The sequence below is a fragment of the Xiphophorus maculatus genome, chromosome 4 (assembly GCF_002775205.1).
Source record: "Xiphophorus maculatus strain JP 163 A chromosome 4, X_maculatus-5.0-male, whole genome shotgun sequence".
In the NCBI taxonomy this organism is placed as follows: domain Eukaryota; kingdom Metazoa; phylum Chordata; class Actinopteri; order Cyprinodontiformes; family Poeciliidae; genus Xiphophorus; species Xiphophorus maculatus.
Genome location: NC_036446.1, coordinates 4,451,016 through 4,467,288, shown reverse-complemented (window position 1 = coordinate 4,467,288; position 16,273 = coordinate 4,451,016). Strand labels below are relative to the sequence as shown.

Below are 16,273 nucleotides of genomic sequence, written 5' to 3'. Positions count from 1 at the left end.
CTAAATAGTACAACTACAATGAAATACTCTCAAAATTGCAATTTTCTTTTGTAATATTCCTGGTAACATCTTAGTCAAAGTGCTTCAAATATATAAAATGTTAAGTACACAAAACTTTAATAACGTCTTTTGCCCCACTGCTTGCTGATTGGTCTGTTCAGGAACAACAGTGGGTCAACCAGTCCCTCAGGTTAAATCATTTTCTCAGTTCAGACAATTTCTGTGAATACCTCCAAATCTAAAACCTTTGTTATGGAAATGTCTAATAGTATCTCTCTAATTTTCTTTATTCTTTAATGCTTTTGAGTCATTGCATTAAATTTAACTTAAACATCCCAACTGGAAAAAAATATTTTGTACTTCAACATTTGCTTTATTTAAATTGATCAAATATTCCTAATTGACTGTAATGAGAGGTTTGTCTCCTTTTTATGTCAGCTTAGGCTTTTAAAGTTTTAAAGTTCACATATAAGCAAAGCAAAGAATATTTTGGTTATTTGCTCATGTTTTAAATGCAAACTTTTAGAAGTATCACAAGGGCAGACATTCCTTTGAACTCATGCATGATTTATATCATGCACAATTTATTGCAAAAGAGATCAAAACTGGTCATCAACTTTTTAAAAATCTTATTAGAAAAGAAAAACATTTAGCACAACTACAGAGAGAAGGAGAAAAAAAATCAAGGTCAAAACAGGCAACAGGAATGGCTAAAAAATTGAAAGCAGGTCTTTACATAATAAAACACACACCGACGCAATGTGATCTGTGGAAATGTGTTCAGGGTAGCAACGTGCAAGAGGGAGTTGAAGGTTTAAGAGGAAAAAGAAAAACACTGGCTGTTGGCAATTCATTGCTAATGAAACCCATAACAACCCCTCTTTGAGTCACAAATGTGGCCTATTTGGCTATAACTACGTCTTAAACATTAATGTCTCCGGATGATTTATGGGCCAAATGAGGTGAATAATGTGGATCCGTATGCATTGTTAGCAAAGCTCCTGGTGAATTCAGGCCACGTAAAGTCTTCTGCAATAACACGTTGTTATGCGGAACCTGAATCTGCTACTCTAATATGGATGAACCCAGTATCCACTGGCCTCTATCCATAATTATAGAACAAAAATATTACACATATAACTACACTTTCCAGAAGAAGAAGAGGGCACAAAACATATAGTATGAAATATCACCTCCTTATTGTTCTGACCGAAAATACCTCTAATGAACTCTGTGATTAATTGTGATGGCCCCTAGTTAGGCATAAAATTACTGGATGTCGCAGAGATCGCTCGGATACAAACATTGGTTTACTAAACTGCATGGCCATCTGTGCCGAACAAAACTGTGTGATTTTAACCAGGTAGCTGAGGCACTAATATCCCACAGAAAATTACCTGAAAACAGAGCTTGTTGTCTACTACTCATCAAATGAGCCCTCACACCATTAGACACAGAGAGAAACATCACATTAAGAATATTTACTCAAAGGTTTGGCAGAGGCTGCATTGGCAGGAAAGACAAAAGCTGATTACATAATGCTCTGATTGCAGTTATTGTAACTGTGTAATATAGTGGATGGACAGTGCAAAACGAATGTAACCTTTATAGCGTTTCAGATGCATAAACAAAAGGCTAAAAATAGTCATTAAGCTGCAGTCTGACAGGAAAACTCCAACCTCATTGATCAAATCTATCAAAGACTTCTCACTCTGAAAGCACTCAGGTTCTGGTGGGTGGGGATGTGTGTCACTCAAACATAGAAGAACTCAGACAGAAACAAAAAGTGTTATCACAGTTTCAAGCAGTCCCCTTCTTATTATTGTTCCTGCAGCTGAGAAAGTCATCAGAAACTCCACATGATGTATGTAAAGTCTGGAGTTTACCGCCAGTCCCCTCAGCAAGAAAAACGTACACGTGACTTTAAAACCACATCCCAACTACTGAGGAACCAAAGACTATAACAGGGGTGAAGAAGTCTCTTCCTTAAGGACTAGTGTCCCACATATTTTGGATGTCTCCAAGCTCCAATACAAATTATTTAAAACATGAATGACATGGTGTAAGAACAAAAAAGTGTCAGTTTGATCTGTGAGAGCAGATCTGAATAAATATACAGTCCACAGAACCCCAGAGGCTAAGATTGCCCCTCTCTGCTCTACATAGGCTTCCTTAGAGCCAACAAGTAAAGGGTAGCTAATTTTGACTTTCTGTGGAGGTTATGTGCACTAGACTGCTGGTAGAGATTTGTCCATCACATAAAAACTTGTACAAACAAAAGGTCAAATGATACAATATTAGTTATCTTAGTCATCATGACAAGATATCCCAGAAATGCATTTGTTCCAAATAGTTTAAAGTGAGGTAATGAAACAGCAACTCAGTCCTTAGACAGGCTTTATATGCAAATGTCCTACCATAACATTTTTTGACTCTGGCTTAATGTTGTGTAATAATTTATAAATCTAAAAATTCTTTGCCCACAAACTAAATTCTGTTGCAGGTTTCAGGGTCATGAGACAAAGGTTGCCAGTCGGTCAAAGTTTTTCTTGTTTTTCTAAGCAAACCAGGCAAACAACTTCGCAAGAACGTACTGAATGTAAGGGTTATTTCATCATCAGCTACCCTGAACTTTTGACTGTTTATTGAAGCAAGAATATCTGGGGAACCAATCCATTTAGAGAGAAAAACAAATTCAGGACAGAACCTCTCCTTATATTCCTGTCTGTAATCTAGTAGCTGTAGAAACTCAGTGCTAGCCATTCAAGATCTTCATGAGTTAAAATTTGTGTTTAGGAAAAAATAAATTAAAGCATATTTCCTTTCCCTTCCATTTAATAATAAGATAAAAACCTTGAATAATCAGACAAATATTTCAAATTAAAAAAGATTTGTGATTGTAATGTGACATAATAAAATAACTGAAGGGGAATGAATATTTTCCTAGGCGCTGAATAAAACCAGTAAATTTAACTTTTGCATTAGTTTATGATTTCTGACAAACCTTTTTACTTGAACTTATTTTTGCTTATTGTCTCATTATTCATGCTCTTAGTCAAGCAGGTGTTATACATTTTACTTGGTTTTAATTTAATATTTTTAGTGTTGGAGTAAATAATAGTTAATCACAAAACAACAAACTATAAAGAAAATGTTACAAGTTATTAGACCATGTCTTTTAAGCTTGTTTTTAAATTTTTTATTCTTTGGATTTACAAAATAGGCATTTTAAAATATTTTTGTTAATATTTATTGCATTTTATTTTCCACTTTGGACACTTCCTCCTATTTCTACCATGTTTCTATGTAAATTTCTCCTTAAGGACAAGCTGAGAATTTTGCAATGTTTGTTGAAAACTTACTGGATCAAACATTCAGGAGCTAAGACTGAAGAAAGAAAAGGAAAAGTAATATTTCCATAACATCCAAACCTTTGAGGTTTCATTACCTCTCTGTTTATGAACACATCATCACTGCTGGATATTCTCTCTTTGATTGTGCTTGAATCAAGACAAAGGCATGTCTTGTAAATGAGCTAGATAGCATGATAATTTCTTACTTGTTTCCACGACAACATATAAAAGAGACACTTTTTAAAAAAAAGACTTAAAGAGAAAATTAACCTTGTGATAGGAGTTGTTATCCAACCATAATTGTATTCTTAATGTCTCTAAAAGGCACCATAGTAAAATAAAGGGTCCGTTTTGTCCCAGTTTGATTTTCAGTGTCCTCTTCAGCTGCACTAGCAGAGTAAAACAGAAACCTAATCTGTTAAATCTAAACAGGAAAATCTAAAACATGATGTGCATATTGAAAACAATTGAAATTAGCACTTAGTTTAATGTAATGTCCTCTTTATCGCCCACTAGAAAATTATATTTTTAATAAGATTCAAGGTTGTGTATCTACAAAAGTTTCACTTGTTTAGCCTATTCTGCATTTTCATGATATTAAAATAATGAATAAGAAGCTCTGATGGGTTGCTTTTTGTTATTGGTTGCTTTTGTCTGTGCATATTTTTGTTCTGCACCCCTAAAGGAGAAGCCTTTAAGGAGAAACAACTTACTTTTAACTCAGTGCTCCTTGAAGGTTGACTTTCATATCACATCTAAAGATCACACATGCAGAGGCCTGGCAGCGCTGGGTACCAAATAGGAAGAGACACCAGAGAGAAGCACAAAAAACAGCAGCAGGAGCTAAAAATTTAAGACTGCAGTAAAGGCTTCTGGGAAAAGCCAACCACTCTACTAATAAAATGACCTTCAAGTAATGGACAGCAACATGGTGAACAGATGGAGCAATTAACTCCAACTAACTATTCCCTTCCAAAACAAAAAGGATAATCTGAGTGTGTGAACAGCTTCCAGGTTTAAAAGAGGAGAAATGTAGAGATTTCAATGACATGTTACAGTTCTGTGGGCTTTTGACCTTGTCTTTCCAGCATTATAACTGCCAGCAATAACTGACACAATGTGTGTGTGGGAGGGAAATGACCTATAAGTATGCACCAGGAAAATACATTTAAAATGACAGGTGGATGTGAGGGAAAAAGAAAAAATTATTCTGTATGATGGAGCATAGTACAGCCATTTTCACACTATGCGAATTGAGCATGAAATGTTTGTTCATTTGAGTATATGTCATTATTTCTGAATGTGTGGGTTGTTTACTGATATGAACCCAAAATGCTCTGGGAAGAAAGAAACAGAGAAAGAGAGAGAAAGAGAGAGAGGAATCAGGTTATCATTTGGACAGGTAAACAGCTTTTTTCTTTGTATAAAGAGCAGAGAGAACAGGATTTTTTTTAAATCTGTGTATTGATCAAATTTTCAGGGAATTTCTTTGTATGAAGCATGAAAAACAAAGCTTATGTATTCTGACCCATATTTGAGGGATCGTTCAGAACAAAGCAGACCTTTTTGATGCAGCATGTGCAACTTTGTTAAAGAGTGACATTAATTTACCAGAAACTAAGGCCACATTGAATCACTTATACATCATTTTGTCCAAAATCTCCTTATTATTTTAGAACAATGTGTCCTTTGGCAATTGCACAGCAGTGTGTTGATGTGTTTTTTAATAATTAAGGTATTCTGTTATATTAATTATGAGTGTTCTGCAAAATACCATGACTGGTGGTGTTGAGATTTGTTGTCTTCCCAGGATTTAAAACTTATAAAAAACAGATAATTTTAATGTTGTATACTAATTTCAAGTGACTAAAATTCCAGTCGCTTTTACTCTGATTCCCTTTTAAAAGCTAGAAAACTTCAAAATTAAGTTCTCAACAAAGAAACTTTAAAAATATTGGTTAACAACTAATAAAGTTTATGATTTACGTGCGAGACCAGTAAACAGCACCATCTTTAATTAAATATGTATTTTTTATAACTAATAAGGCCTTTTAAACCGTACAAACACAAGCACCAAAAGGTCGAGTTCAACTAAACTGAAACTCTGTCAATCTTTCCTATATAAAATAATAAGGTCTCTAGATTTTTGCACACTTACTCTTTAAATAATGTCTGAAATCTCATTTACTGAGGAACTATTCTCTGTTGAACCTGTTGTGGACATGAAGTCGTCTTCATGAATGTTTGACTGTTGTCATGAAATGTCATTCAGTAAATTATGACACTTTTGATGCAAGCTGTAATGGAACTGTGCATTAAAAGTGACATTATTTACTGAATGACACTTCATGACAACAGTCATAAATATTCATGAAGATTTCTTCATCTTCATCACAGTTATGCTATGTTTATGACAGTATCATGTCAGTCTTGTGCGCTTCAAATAAAGTGCTACCCAATTCAGTTTTTTATCTGGTAGAACTGGTTAGAGCTTTAATCAGATTTAAATCTGAGATTGAAAACATCACTTCCTGTGGTATGTTCCATTAGCTTCATTTAAGAACCAAGTGAAAATCACAGGCATGAAACAACTGAATTAGTTCAGATGTACAAAAAGTTAAAAGGGCCAATAACATTAAATTCAGTTTTGCCACACTTGTAATACCATTTAGTAGAGCACTGTAACCGATTGGTCATTTACTAACGTGGCAAATAAAAAAAGAAAATAATCTTTATGAATACGCTGATGAGTTCTGAGGCAAGCCAGATTAATCAATGAAAAAGAGAAACATAATTACATGCAGAGATTGAATGGTGTCAGATAAGATGAGAATGAATCCAGAGGAGAAAAGAGGACCAGACAGTACACACACAGGTACATAATTAGTCATGTCTGGGATGAAACACCGAGGTCAGGAGGTTCCAACTACGATGCCTCCCCCGAGCAATCTGGATCCATTACTGGAATATTTGATTTCGGGTCACTTCCAGACAGCCACAATGTGACGCTTAGAGCAAACAATGGAAAAGCAAGCAATTTGCGACAGTAAAAGGTGATGTCTGGCTTTTGACTTGTGTTTCAGACACAACTTAATTTGAAGATGGTTTATGATATCAAACTCAAACTTGACTTTATGGGATTTTAGCTAGAGTGTCCTGGAAATTTCTTACGGTTTCCCTTGAGCTAGAAAGAGAGCTGTAAGTGGAAAATCTTGCTACGTTGGAACAGAGACATAAGAGCTAATTGCCTTTACTTAAAGACAGAGCTGAGAAGTGTGGAAACAGTTAGAAATGCCTTAACAGCTTCTGGTTTGCACCAAGTTTAAATGAGATGATTAATGTTAGACTATGGACCTGGTACGTTTTCTCTTTAAATCATCACACCACAATCTAATTAACTATCTAATGCAGAGGTGATGACAGCTTAAAGACTAATAGCATTTTCACAAAGCCCTATTACATTCACATGACCTGAGTCTATTATGTCACCTCCTAGCTGTGATTAAACCACAACCTGGAAAATTGTTGTGTGACCAAAATAAAGATAGTAGGAGTATTATGTGCAACAGGTACCACATAACCACTTAACTAAACAATTGAAGTGAATTTACTGGCATTTGCAGCCTTTAAAAATGCCTGAGCAAATACTGTGACACAGATTTACCTGAAAAAAAGGAGGATTTAATTTCATACAAGCCCATGATACAGATCTGTGCACCGATCTATAGAGCATCAAAGCTGACAGAAAGATTTTCCAAGAACTGTGAACACCGTCTTTCTTTTATAACCCTCCAGATCACACCATGCAATACAAATCCCCAACACATTGCTCCAACTTTAGGCACAGGCCTCTCTGCAGACATGCATTTTCTATATTTACAGCCTATAGCTTCATGTTGTATAGTTATCATGTGTTGTTCTATTTCACCAAGCAAAAAAGGAAATTAACAATTAAAACCACACTAAAATTTTAACAATTTTTTTTTTCTGCAAATGAAAGCAGAAATTTGTAAAAGCTATGTTAACCCACCACATGAGCAACAGCATAGAATAAGATGGCCAGAGACGGGTGCAAAGTTTAAGTGAAGGCTGCAGAACTAACAAACATGTTAAAGAGAAAAGGCTGCCTTACAATTTTCTTAATGACTTTACAAGAACATCTTAATGTCATTCTAAAACATGTGCATTAAACGCTACATAAATATCCTGAATTTCACCTTCATGCTTAGTGTAAAATGCCTGCAATCCAAGCAGTTTTTCATGCACAATTTGGAGGTGTCTGCACCTCTCCCCTGCTGGACACTAAAAGAAGTTCAAGAAGCACTAAACCATAAATACGAGGAACATGAAGCTTGTACTGTTTGTACTGGGGCTAAGGATATGGATTGTTCATTGCAGCTGCTAGGTGAGATTATTTTGATAGTGGCAGGATTGATAAACTGCTCAAGAAATTTGGATAACTGTTATTTGTAGTTCTAGTCATTCATAAAGACAGCTCCGAGATCATGCAAAGATGATTCTTTACATTGTAATTAATTAATCATAATAAAACTTAGAGATATTAAACAGCAAAACAGACCACAAGTTGAGTAATTATCAGAAAGACATCTCAAACTGTGTTAAAGCCAGTGAAACAGATGTGTTTTTAAAAGAGATTTAAAAAGTTGAAGCAAAAATGTTTGTCTACTATCTGAAGCTCAGGGGAAATTGTGCTTTTTAACCTGTGGCTCCTAAACTTTTGGAGGTTTCGGGACAACCAAAAGCATCTGATCAGATGATTTCAGTGCCCAGGAAGGAAAATAAGGTTCAAGTAACTCAGAGATATGGAGTTGCATATCCATGCAATCCATGTAGGCATTTCTAAGTGAACAAGACCATTTTAAAATGATTTTTGACACACAGGGAGCCAGTGAAATGTGTTCAAACCTACGAGTTCCTGCTAAGAAGCGAGCCGCAGCATTCTGAACAAGCTGCAGCCGTGAATGGGAGACCTTTCTGACCCCAGCATAAAGTGCATTACAATAATCAAGTTGGGTTGTAATGAAGGCATGAACTATTTTCTCAAGGTCAGATCTGGCCAAGATGGGCTTAAGTTTAGCTATTAAGTGGAAGAAATTTGTCTTTAAAACAGAGGAGATCTGCAGTGGTGTGTGAATCTAAGTAAGCCACAATCTAGAAAACATGCTTTTTATTATTATTATTATCAGTCATGGTTTCCATTCTATGTTGAAAGCAGATTTGTAGTTGAAGCAAATAATTTATCTGCAACTACCCTTCAGTTTTACCCTAAAGTGCGCATTTTCCGTCACTTCATTTTGGAGAGTTTTTCTTTCCCATTGTTTTTATGTTATATGACAGGCTTTGTCTCAGCCAAAGACCTTACTGGGCACATACAGCATCTCCTTACACATGTTTTTATCTGTGTCGTGTTTTTTCAGGATGGATGTCAGGCAGATAGCCGAGAGGATGACGCCGCAAAATGTCCATGAACTCTCCTGTTTCTGATCCATCTTCAGTTTGAGTCAACATCCCAACCCCGGGGTAACAGTCCCTCACTTAAACACAGAGACTCTCAAAATACACGCAAACAAAATGACAGCTACACGGTGAAGGTAAATGCTGGAGGGTTTTGTGTCAAAAGCAACAAATAGAAAGCAGAGACATCCCAAAAAAATTCTAGTGAGTCAAATGGGAGATAATGTCACCATTTCTTTAGTTTCTAATCAACCAATTTCAAATCTTCTGAGAGAGAATCACATGATCAGAATGAACAACCGAAAACCTGCTACTGCTTCATTGTTTCAGTTTTTTCTAGATTACATTGGTAGGAGAAAACAACTAAATAAATGGTGGAAGATGCACTCAAGCATTACTACATTACTGCAGAAACATGGAGTCCTCTATAAAAATACATATTTTAAAATGAAGGACTTTGAGAATGAAAATAAAGTGCAATTCTGTGAAGATATAACCCAGAATGCCCTGGGGTAACCTTCACAAGCAGCTTCACACGGCCTGCAGACAGAATTGCAGGTTTCTCGCTTAAGGAAAATGATTCATCTTAAAACCTGCTTTATATTTCTTTAACATTCAAAATGACAACTTTACTGATACCCAGCACCTGTTTCCACACGTTATGTTGGTAAAAACAGCAACCTGTTTTTACCAGCAGGTTACACTGTAACTTGTTTTGTCTGGCTCTTTTCTATTTAACCTTGACTGAACCAAGAAACAGAAAACTGAGGTTTGAAATCTCCTGAAACTAAACTATCAGTTCAGGTCACAACAACAGACACAGCACATGAATAATGCATACATGTAGATTTTAGTATAAGTTTTCAATATTTACATTTTAATATATCAAACTACTAAGTACCAAAATGTCAAAATTTCCAATCCACATGGCATCAAGAGGTCAAATGGGGGCAGAATGGTCAATCATACTAGACTCCAATATGTTCACATGTGCTGGAATTAATCTGGTGAGACAGGCTTTTTAAAATTCAGGAGAGTTTGCAGCTCATTGTAAGCAGAAGGAGCAGCATATTTAAATGGCTTTATTCCCAGTCCTGTGCAGTCTTTGGGAATAGATAAAAGGAATAATTCGTCAGAACAAAGACCATAACTTTCTGTACTTTCATAAAGGATGTAGGTCTGTAAAATAATGGGAGCAGACCAAGAATAGATTTATAAATGAGGATATGCCGGTGCTTATACCCAAGACTATTAAACACAAGAATGTAAATTTCAGTGGATCGTGAGGTTTAATAAATGCATGTTTTACAGTATCTCTGAAAAAACTGCAAATTCAGCTCAATAAATAGTTCTGGATAAGAAACAAACATACCTTAAATCAGCTTATAACAAAACCCTTTCAATTTAACTTTTTTGATCAATCTGTGCATTTTCTGTAAAGTACAAAAATCTTCCTGCTGATTTGCCTGTTATCTAAATTACAAAGTCTGAAAAGGTAATATTTGTGAGCAGCAAGTATTCCGAGTAATGACTGACATTTACTTTTATTTAAAGTTTCTATACTAATTTAACAGCAGAATGACTCCTAATTGAACCTGATTATATCAGTAAATATCCCACAAACTTTAAATTATCTAGTAAACGTAAGTCAGGACAGCATGATTTATGCATGTAGTTCCTTCCAAAATTTTTATATAGTTCAAACTTATTTCACATTTCATCAACAAATATCAAGACAAGCCAAGACAAAGTAGTGCAGTGTGTTTGTTTTTTTACAAATAGAAAAATAAAAAGGATGCCATTCATATGCATTCAGTCTCTAAATGAAAACTTTACAGAATCACCTTATACTGAATTTACAGCTGTTAGTTTTATCATGTATGTGTATAGCAGCGTTCTACCTCTAAAGACATAACAGATTAATTTCCTTTCCTTTTAATACAAGCTGAAGATCAGTTTGATTGGACAAAGAAAATACTTCCCATTTCCTTCCGCTTCACAGTTATGTCTAGTTTGTGTTCTTCTGTCAAACTATCTACCAAATCTACCAATGTTGCTGTAAGATAAAACTTTGAAATGCTCTTGGGGTTTGAACACTGCACCGTAACTCAACACAAAATAGATAGTCACTGTGACGATTAAAAGAAAAATCATTGGTCGGCAAACTTTAAACAAAGTCCTTGTGGCCTAAATCAATACAGTGTAGTTAGGGGAAGAAAACAGGCCAATTAAAATTTCAAGGCTGATGTATCTGACAACTTGCTTTAAAGAAGGGTACATTCCTAAGATTAAAGTGAGTTTTGCCATGATACAACTGGCTGTTTTTCTCTCCCTGTTCTTTTTGCAAAACTTTTGTTAAGCCAAATTAACTTGGCTGCTGAACTCAGGAACCTGGGGGAAAGTAAGACTGAAAACAGCTGTCAAGCTTTCAATGGGATGATTAATCAACCTCAAAATCTCAACAAAAATCAAAACCTGGAAACTTCCAACTCTGGGACGTCAACAGTCTTTAGTCTGTACCTATAAAACCATCCTCATAGTGTAAAGGGATTGATGCTATGCTTTTATACAGTAACTCTATTGGTCTATTTTACTTACTCCAACAAATTTAAAAAAAATAATAATTAGCAGCAAAGGATAAAAGGTTGAGATCAGAAAATCAGAATTCATTTTAAATCTTTTCTGCATAACCATATCCTCCTTTGATCAGCTGACAGTAAATATATATCAGCAAAATATATTGAGGTGCTAAATTTTACCTTCATAAGTCTACAATGTTTTATGTGTACATATTTCCATGACCTAACATATGGAGCACTTTGACAGAGTGGCTATAAGATTTGTACAGGCATTCCAGTATGACAGAGTGAAATATGAAAATGTTTACTGGCAGGAGGAGAAAACACTGTTGTGTTTCCATTGACCATATAATTGTGTAAATTGGAAGGAGAAAAATAAATTTGATTAATGGAAACAGAGAAAGAAAAGATCAGGTTTTCTGATAAAATATTGTGGTTTATCAGCTCCATCAAAATCTGTGTATTTCATAAATGAAATACAATGGGAAAATGTTTTCACATCATACAAGTCATGTGATAACAACTAATTGTTACTACTGGCGGGAAAGACAAAGAAGACGACTGGAAGTGGTTGGATGAAGATTGGGCAGCATTTAATGACTTATCTCATGAACAAACTTATTCATGTGTGATTTTAATTGCGCTTATTATTTAATGAAATTAGTGCAATTGCAAAATTGTGTTGTTTCGACATTAACAATAAATTTTGTGCAAATTGGAAATTGAAACGCAACTACTGTCACACCATAATTAAAGTTCTGTTTCCTGAAAGATGAAAGATATTGTGACTTGACTTATTCTGGAAACAGCCAAAATGCATTTTTTGCACTTCTATTAAAACTCATGAAGAATATGGCCGGACAAATGTAAGATCTGAGACAAGACTGGCTGCCAACAAGGTGGTGAGTTGTAATGTCAGACCTGTAAAACTGGCAGGAGTTGGGTAAGTCTTCTGTCATCTGCTTTACTTTGATCTTACAGGGAAAGCCTCACAGATCAGCCCACATAAAGGTTTTAATTTCCTGTGCATGTATCGGTAATATGAATGAGACGGTGAATAGAATTTGACATCGTTTGGTGCTGAGAGTCCAGTGGATCTTTAAAAATGTTCTCCACTGAGGTGTTTTTTATCCATCATTTTTATATGTGTTGACAAAAGCAAGGACTAAACTCCCACTCTTTTTGTCTAAAGCACTGTGCTTTCTTAGAGCTGCTCAGCTGGAATTAGGGTGAAAGAAATCTCTGACGATCGCAGAAAAATGTCGTCACTGTGCTTACCTTCGATTCAACTTATATAAGAGCTGTGTAGAAGTTTCTTATAACCAGTCTCAAGCAAATAATAAAAACAAACTAATACTTTATATTTGGATAAACCAACTAAATACTAAATTAAATAAATTTGGTTACCATTTTATAGGTACAAAGTATTCTTCAAGTATTCTGATTATCATTAAACACTGCAAGACACACAAAAGGTGAATATAGAATACTATGCAACCATAGTAGCTTGGAACAGGGCACAACATTATTACAAGTGGAATGAACAATATTACATAATATATTTATTTCATTTTAGGTGATATTTCACTGTAAAACACTTTTACAGAAAGTTTTATAGCCACAGATTTTTCCATCATTTATGGATATCTTCAAGATCCGAGGCAGTTTGGATATTTTTCTACTTACTGACTCCTCCGGTAAGATATTCATGCAGCTGTGAGTATTTTAGTTGTGTTTTGTAAGAGGGCAGAAATCTGAAAGTTCTGCCAGTTTCTTTGGGTGCTTAGGGTGAGGAGCATTTCACGGACTTACTGAACCCATATCTGTAGTGTGAACCGACAGCAGGGCGAAAGCATGCAGACAATGAAGTTTCAGCAAAATATGATGAAATAAAAAAAATAAAGTGCATATGTATGGCAAAATAGCAGCAAGGAGGTCTGGTCTGCATGTACCCTGGCAGAGTTCTAATATGCAGATAAAACCTAACGCTCTGGCATAACAGAGCGAGACTCAGTAAAAATGTGTTTAAATGAAAAATTTATAAACAGACTCAGAGATTTCACTTTGAACAGTTAAGCTCTGTTTCAACCCCTACATTCAAACCACTGACAGCCAAAACCATGTGAGACTAAGCACCAAAGGAACCCATTCAATCACACAGTGAACTGCCTCCACTCTCCTCTAAAGAGCAGTGTAGGAAAAAAAGGCTTTATTTTTATTCCAATTTTTGTTTGATTATTTGATGATCTGTTTTACCTAATAATACCCTGATCCAATCTTCCTCTGTTCAGCACACATAGATATCCTCAATGTATTATAGATATTCTCTGGCTTGATAATTAATTTAGAAGACAATAGCCTTATGAACGTAAAAGACATCTGGGAAAAAATCAATAATATTGACAAATCATCCAGTGCATCACGCAGCTAAAGGTGACAGAGTATTTCTACAATGACTTACATTCCTTCTTGATTGAACACATGTCCAGCAGCTGAAAAATGGGAAACTAGACCTTCCTAACTCTCAAATAGAGATGTGAGGATGAGTAAAACTGTCACAGCTAAACTGCATATTTATAGATTAGCTGTGACAGAGTTTAATGTCCCTACCAGAGACCTGGTGAGGCAATTATATCATTGTTAGCTTTCACATCTTAAAGGATCTTTGTCAGCTGAACATGTTGAACATGCAATCCTCTGCAGAGATACAGAACGTTATACAAATATACCACCTCCCTCTCACATTCACTGTGTGCTAATTTGTCCTAGGACGCTTCCTCTTCAGCACCGTTAACAACCTGTCATTCTCACTGACACTGCAACAAACAAATATTTACTTTGATAATCACAGACAGCTTATTAGATGTGTCAATTCAGAGGAGCGAGGTTTGGAAAAATAACCTTTAAAAAGTAAGCTTCCTTTGGTGGAAGCTATTATCTGTTCTGAATGCCGTTACCTGTTGCAGTCGACGTGCAGCAGGAGGTGGGAAGTGCTGATGGTGAGGGCGACCTTGTGCCACTGTCCGTCAGCAAGTCGGTAGGGGAATGACTCGGATCGCGGTTTGCCCTTAAAGCGGTAGTGGTAGCGGATCTCCTCTCTCACTCCGCTGCTTTCCAGCTCAAAGTAACTACAGGGCCAGAGAAGAGATGACAAATCCTTAGTTTTTCAGTGTACAAGGTACGCTAAACAGATCCATTCATTATTTCATTAACATCATTTCTGAATTATCTAAGTTCTGTATGGATGCACACAAGTAGATAGATTTAGATGGTTCTTTCTCCTTGGAAAATAATATTACTATCTGCTTAATGAGAGAAAGAAAAAATTCTCTCACGTCGTATTTGACTAAATGTTTTCATTCAAATCATAAAACATTCACAGCGTCTGTTCTGAAAAAAGTGATGCCTTAGTGGCAACGAAATAAAACCTAATCTGTTTTTTATATAAAACTACATCAAAACTAAATCAAATAATAATTTGTTGAAATGGTAAAGAAAAAGAGTTGAATAAGGTGAAAATATGCACTCAGTAACTATAAAAATTTAATTTTGCCAGAGTAAAATATCGTTGCAAGTAGTGTTCCAATAGTAATACACAATAAAGGCGTTTTATGTTTCACAAAAGCAGACAAATCATTCCAGTACAATAGAGTATCAGGGTCATTGTAGATAGAAAAAGTGAGTAAATTGTAACAAAAAACTAAAAATGTTTTAAACAATCTCGGAATTTTTTTAGAAAACAATGTGGAAATTTCTGAGCTTAAAAAGTCAAAAATTTGCAAGAAAAAAAATGGACTCTTTTAAGTTTCAAAAGTTGAAAATTGACTTTCTAGAAAATTTCTGAGATGTCAAAATATTTTGTTTCTTAAAACTGTTCTACTTTTTGGTGTTCGACATTTATGCTTCACATTTATACTGCAGCTGTACGACTTTTGGCTCTGGTCGCACCATGTGGTCCTTCCACTTCACCGTTTTCATCCATGATAAATTAGAAGCTGGATAATCGCTGTGAGCTGCAGATGAGAAGCCTCAGGCAAACAGCCCTGACATTTTAGCTTCCCGGTGGCTATAAATGACCTGAAAACAGAAACCTTTATCCAGTTTGAACAAAGAAAAAAATGTTCTGGTAAAGACATACTTCCATGTTATGTAACCTGAACTGTAAGATTCCAGAAAATCCATTCATCCACCTCTCCTTTTTTCTATTTACATATATCATTGCAGGAGCACAGGAGCACAAATCATAATACTTCAACTAATAAACAAAGAAGCAAAATAAAAAATAGGTGTCAGCAATTTTAAGTCTGGGTTCTACAATACCCAGACTTCCCAGCCAGCAGCAATTAGTGTTGGCTAATTGCTGCGAATCAAGAATCAAGGCAACACTCCATGTGTGTTTTTCATAAGGGAATAACATAACAAGATGTAAGACTAAAAAAATACATAATACTGCTCTAATAAATGCATATTTGATCCATATATAAAAGAGAAACTTTCCTTTCATTCAGTTTTTAAGAGATTTTATTTACACCTTTGTTACCCGCTTTTGCTGGATTTACTTGTGGTTTAATTTTTTTTTTTTTATATATACAATGACAATAAAGATGGGCAAAGTCTTCCACCATATATAAGTCCAAAAACAAACAGGAGTGGCAACAAGAACATTGTATGTTGTACATTCTTGTCAACTCAAACCGTTCTGCTCAGCTAATGACGGCACATCAACCCCCCACAAAGCAGGCTCTGTTAACGCTAAAACAATTATTACACACTAAATTAACAAGGAAATGTTTTTCCATAACATCCAATCCCATTTGCATGCATAAACGAGTGGCGGCTTCTTCACATATCTGTGTGAGAGAGGAA

General features: G+C 35.4%; 1 protein-coding gene across 1 annotated transcript in view; it reads right to left on the bottom strand.

Annotated features, from left to right (window-relative positions):
- The window catches only part of nell1 (neural EGFL like 1), a 230,372-nt gene that overhangs the window by 171,036 nt on the left and 43,063 nt on the right, over positions 1-16,273 (bottom strand). The window contains exon 4 of the mRNA XM_023332459.1: positions 14,365-14,535. Coding sequence (XP_023188227.1) covers positions 14,365-14,535 — 171 coding nt within the window. The remainder of the gene's footprint in view (positions 1-14,364; positions 14,536-16,273) is intronic.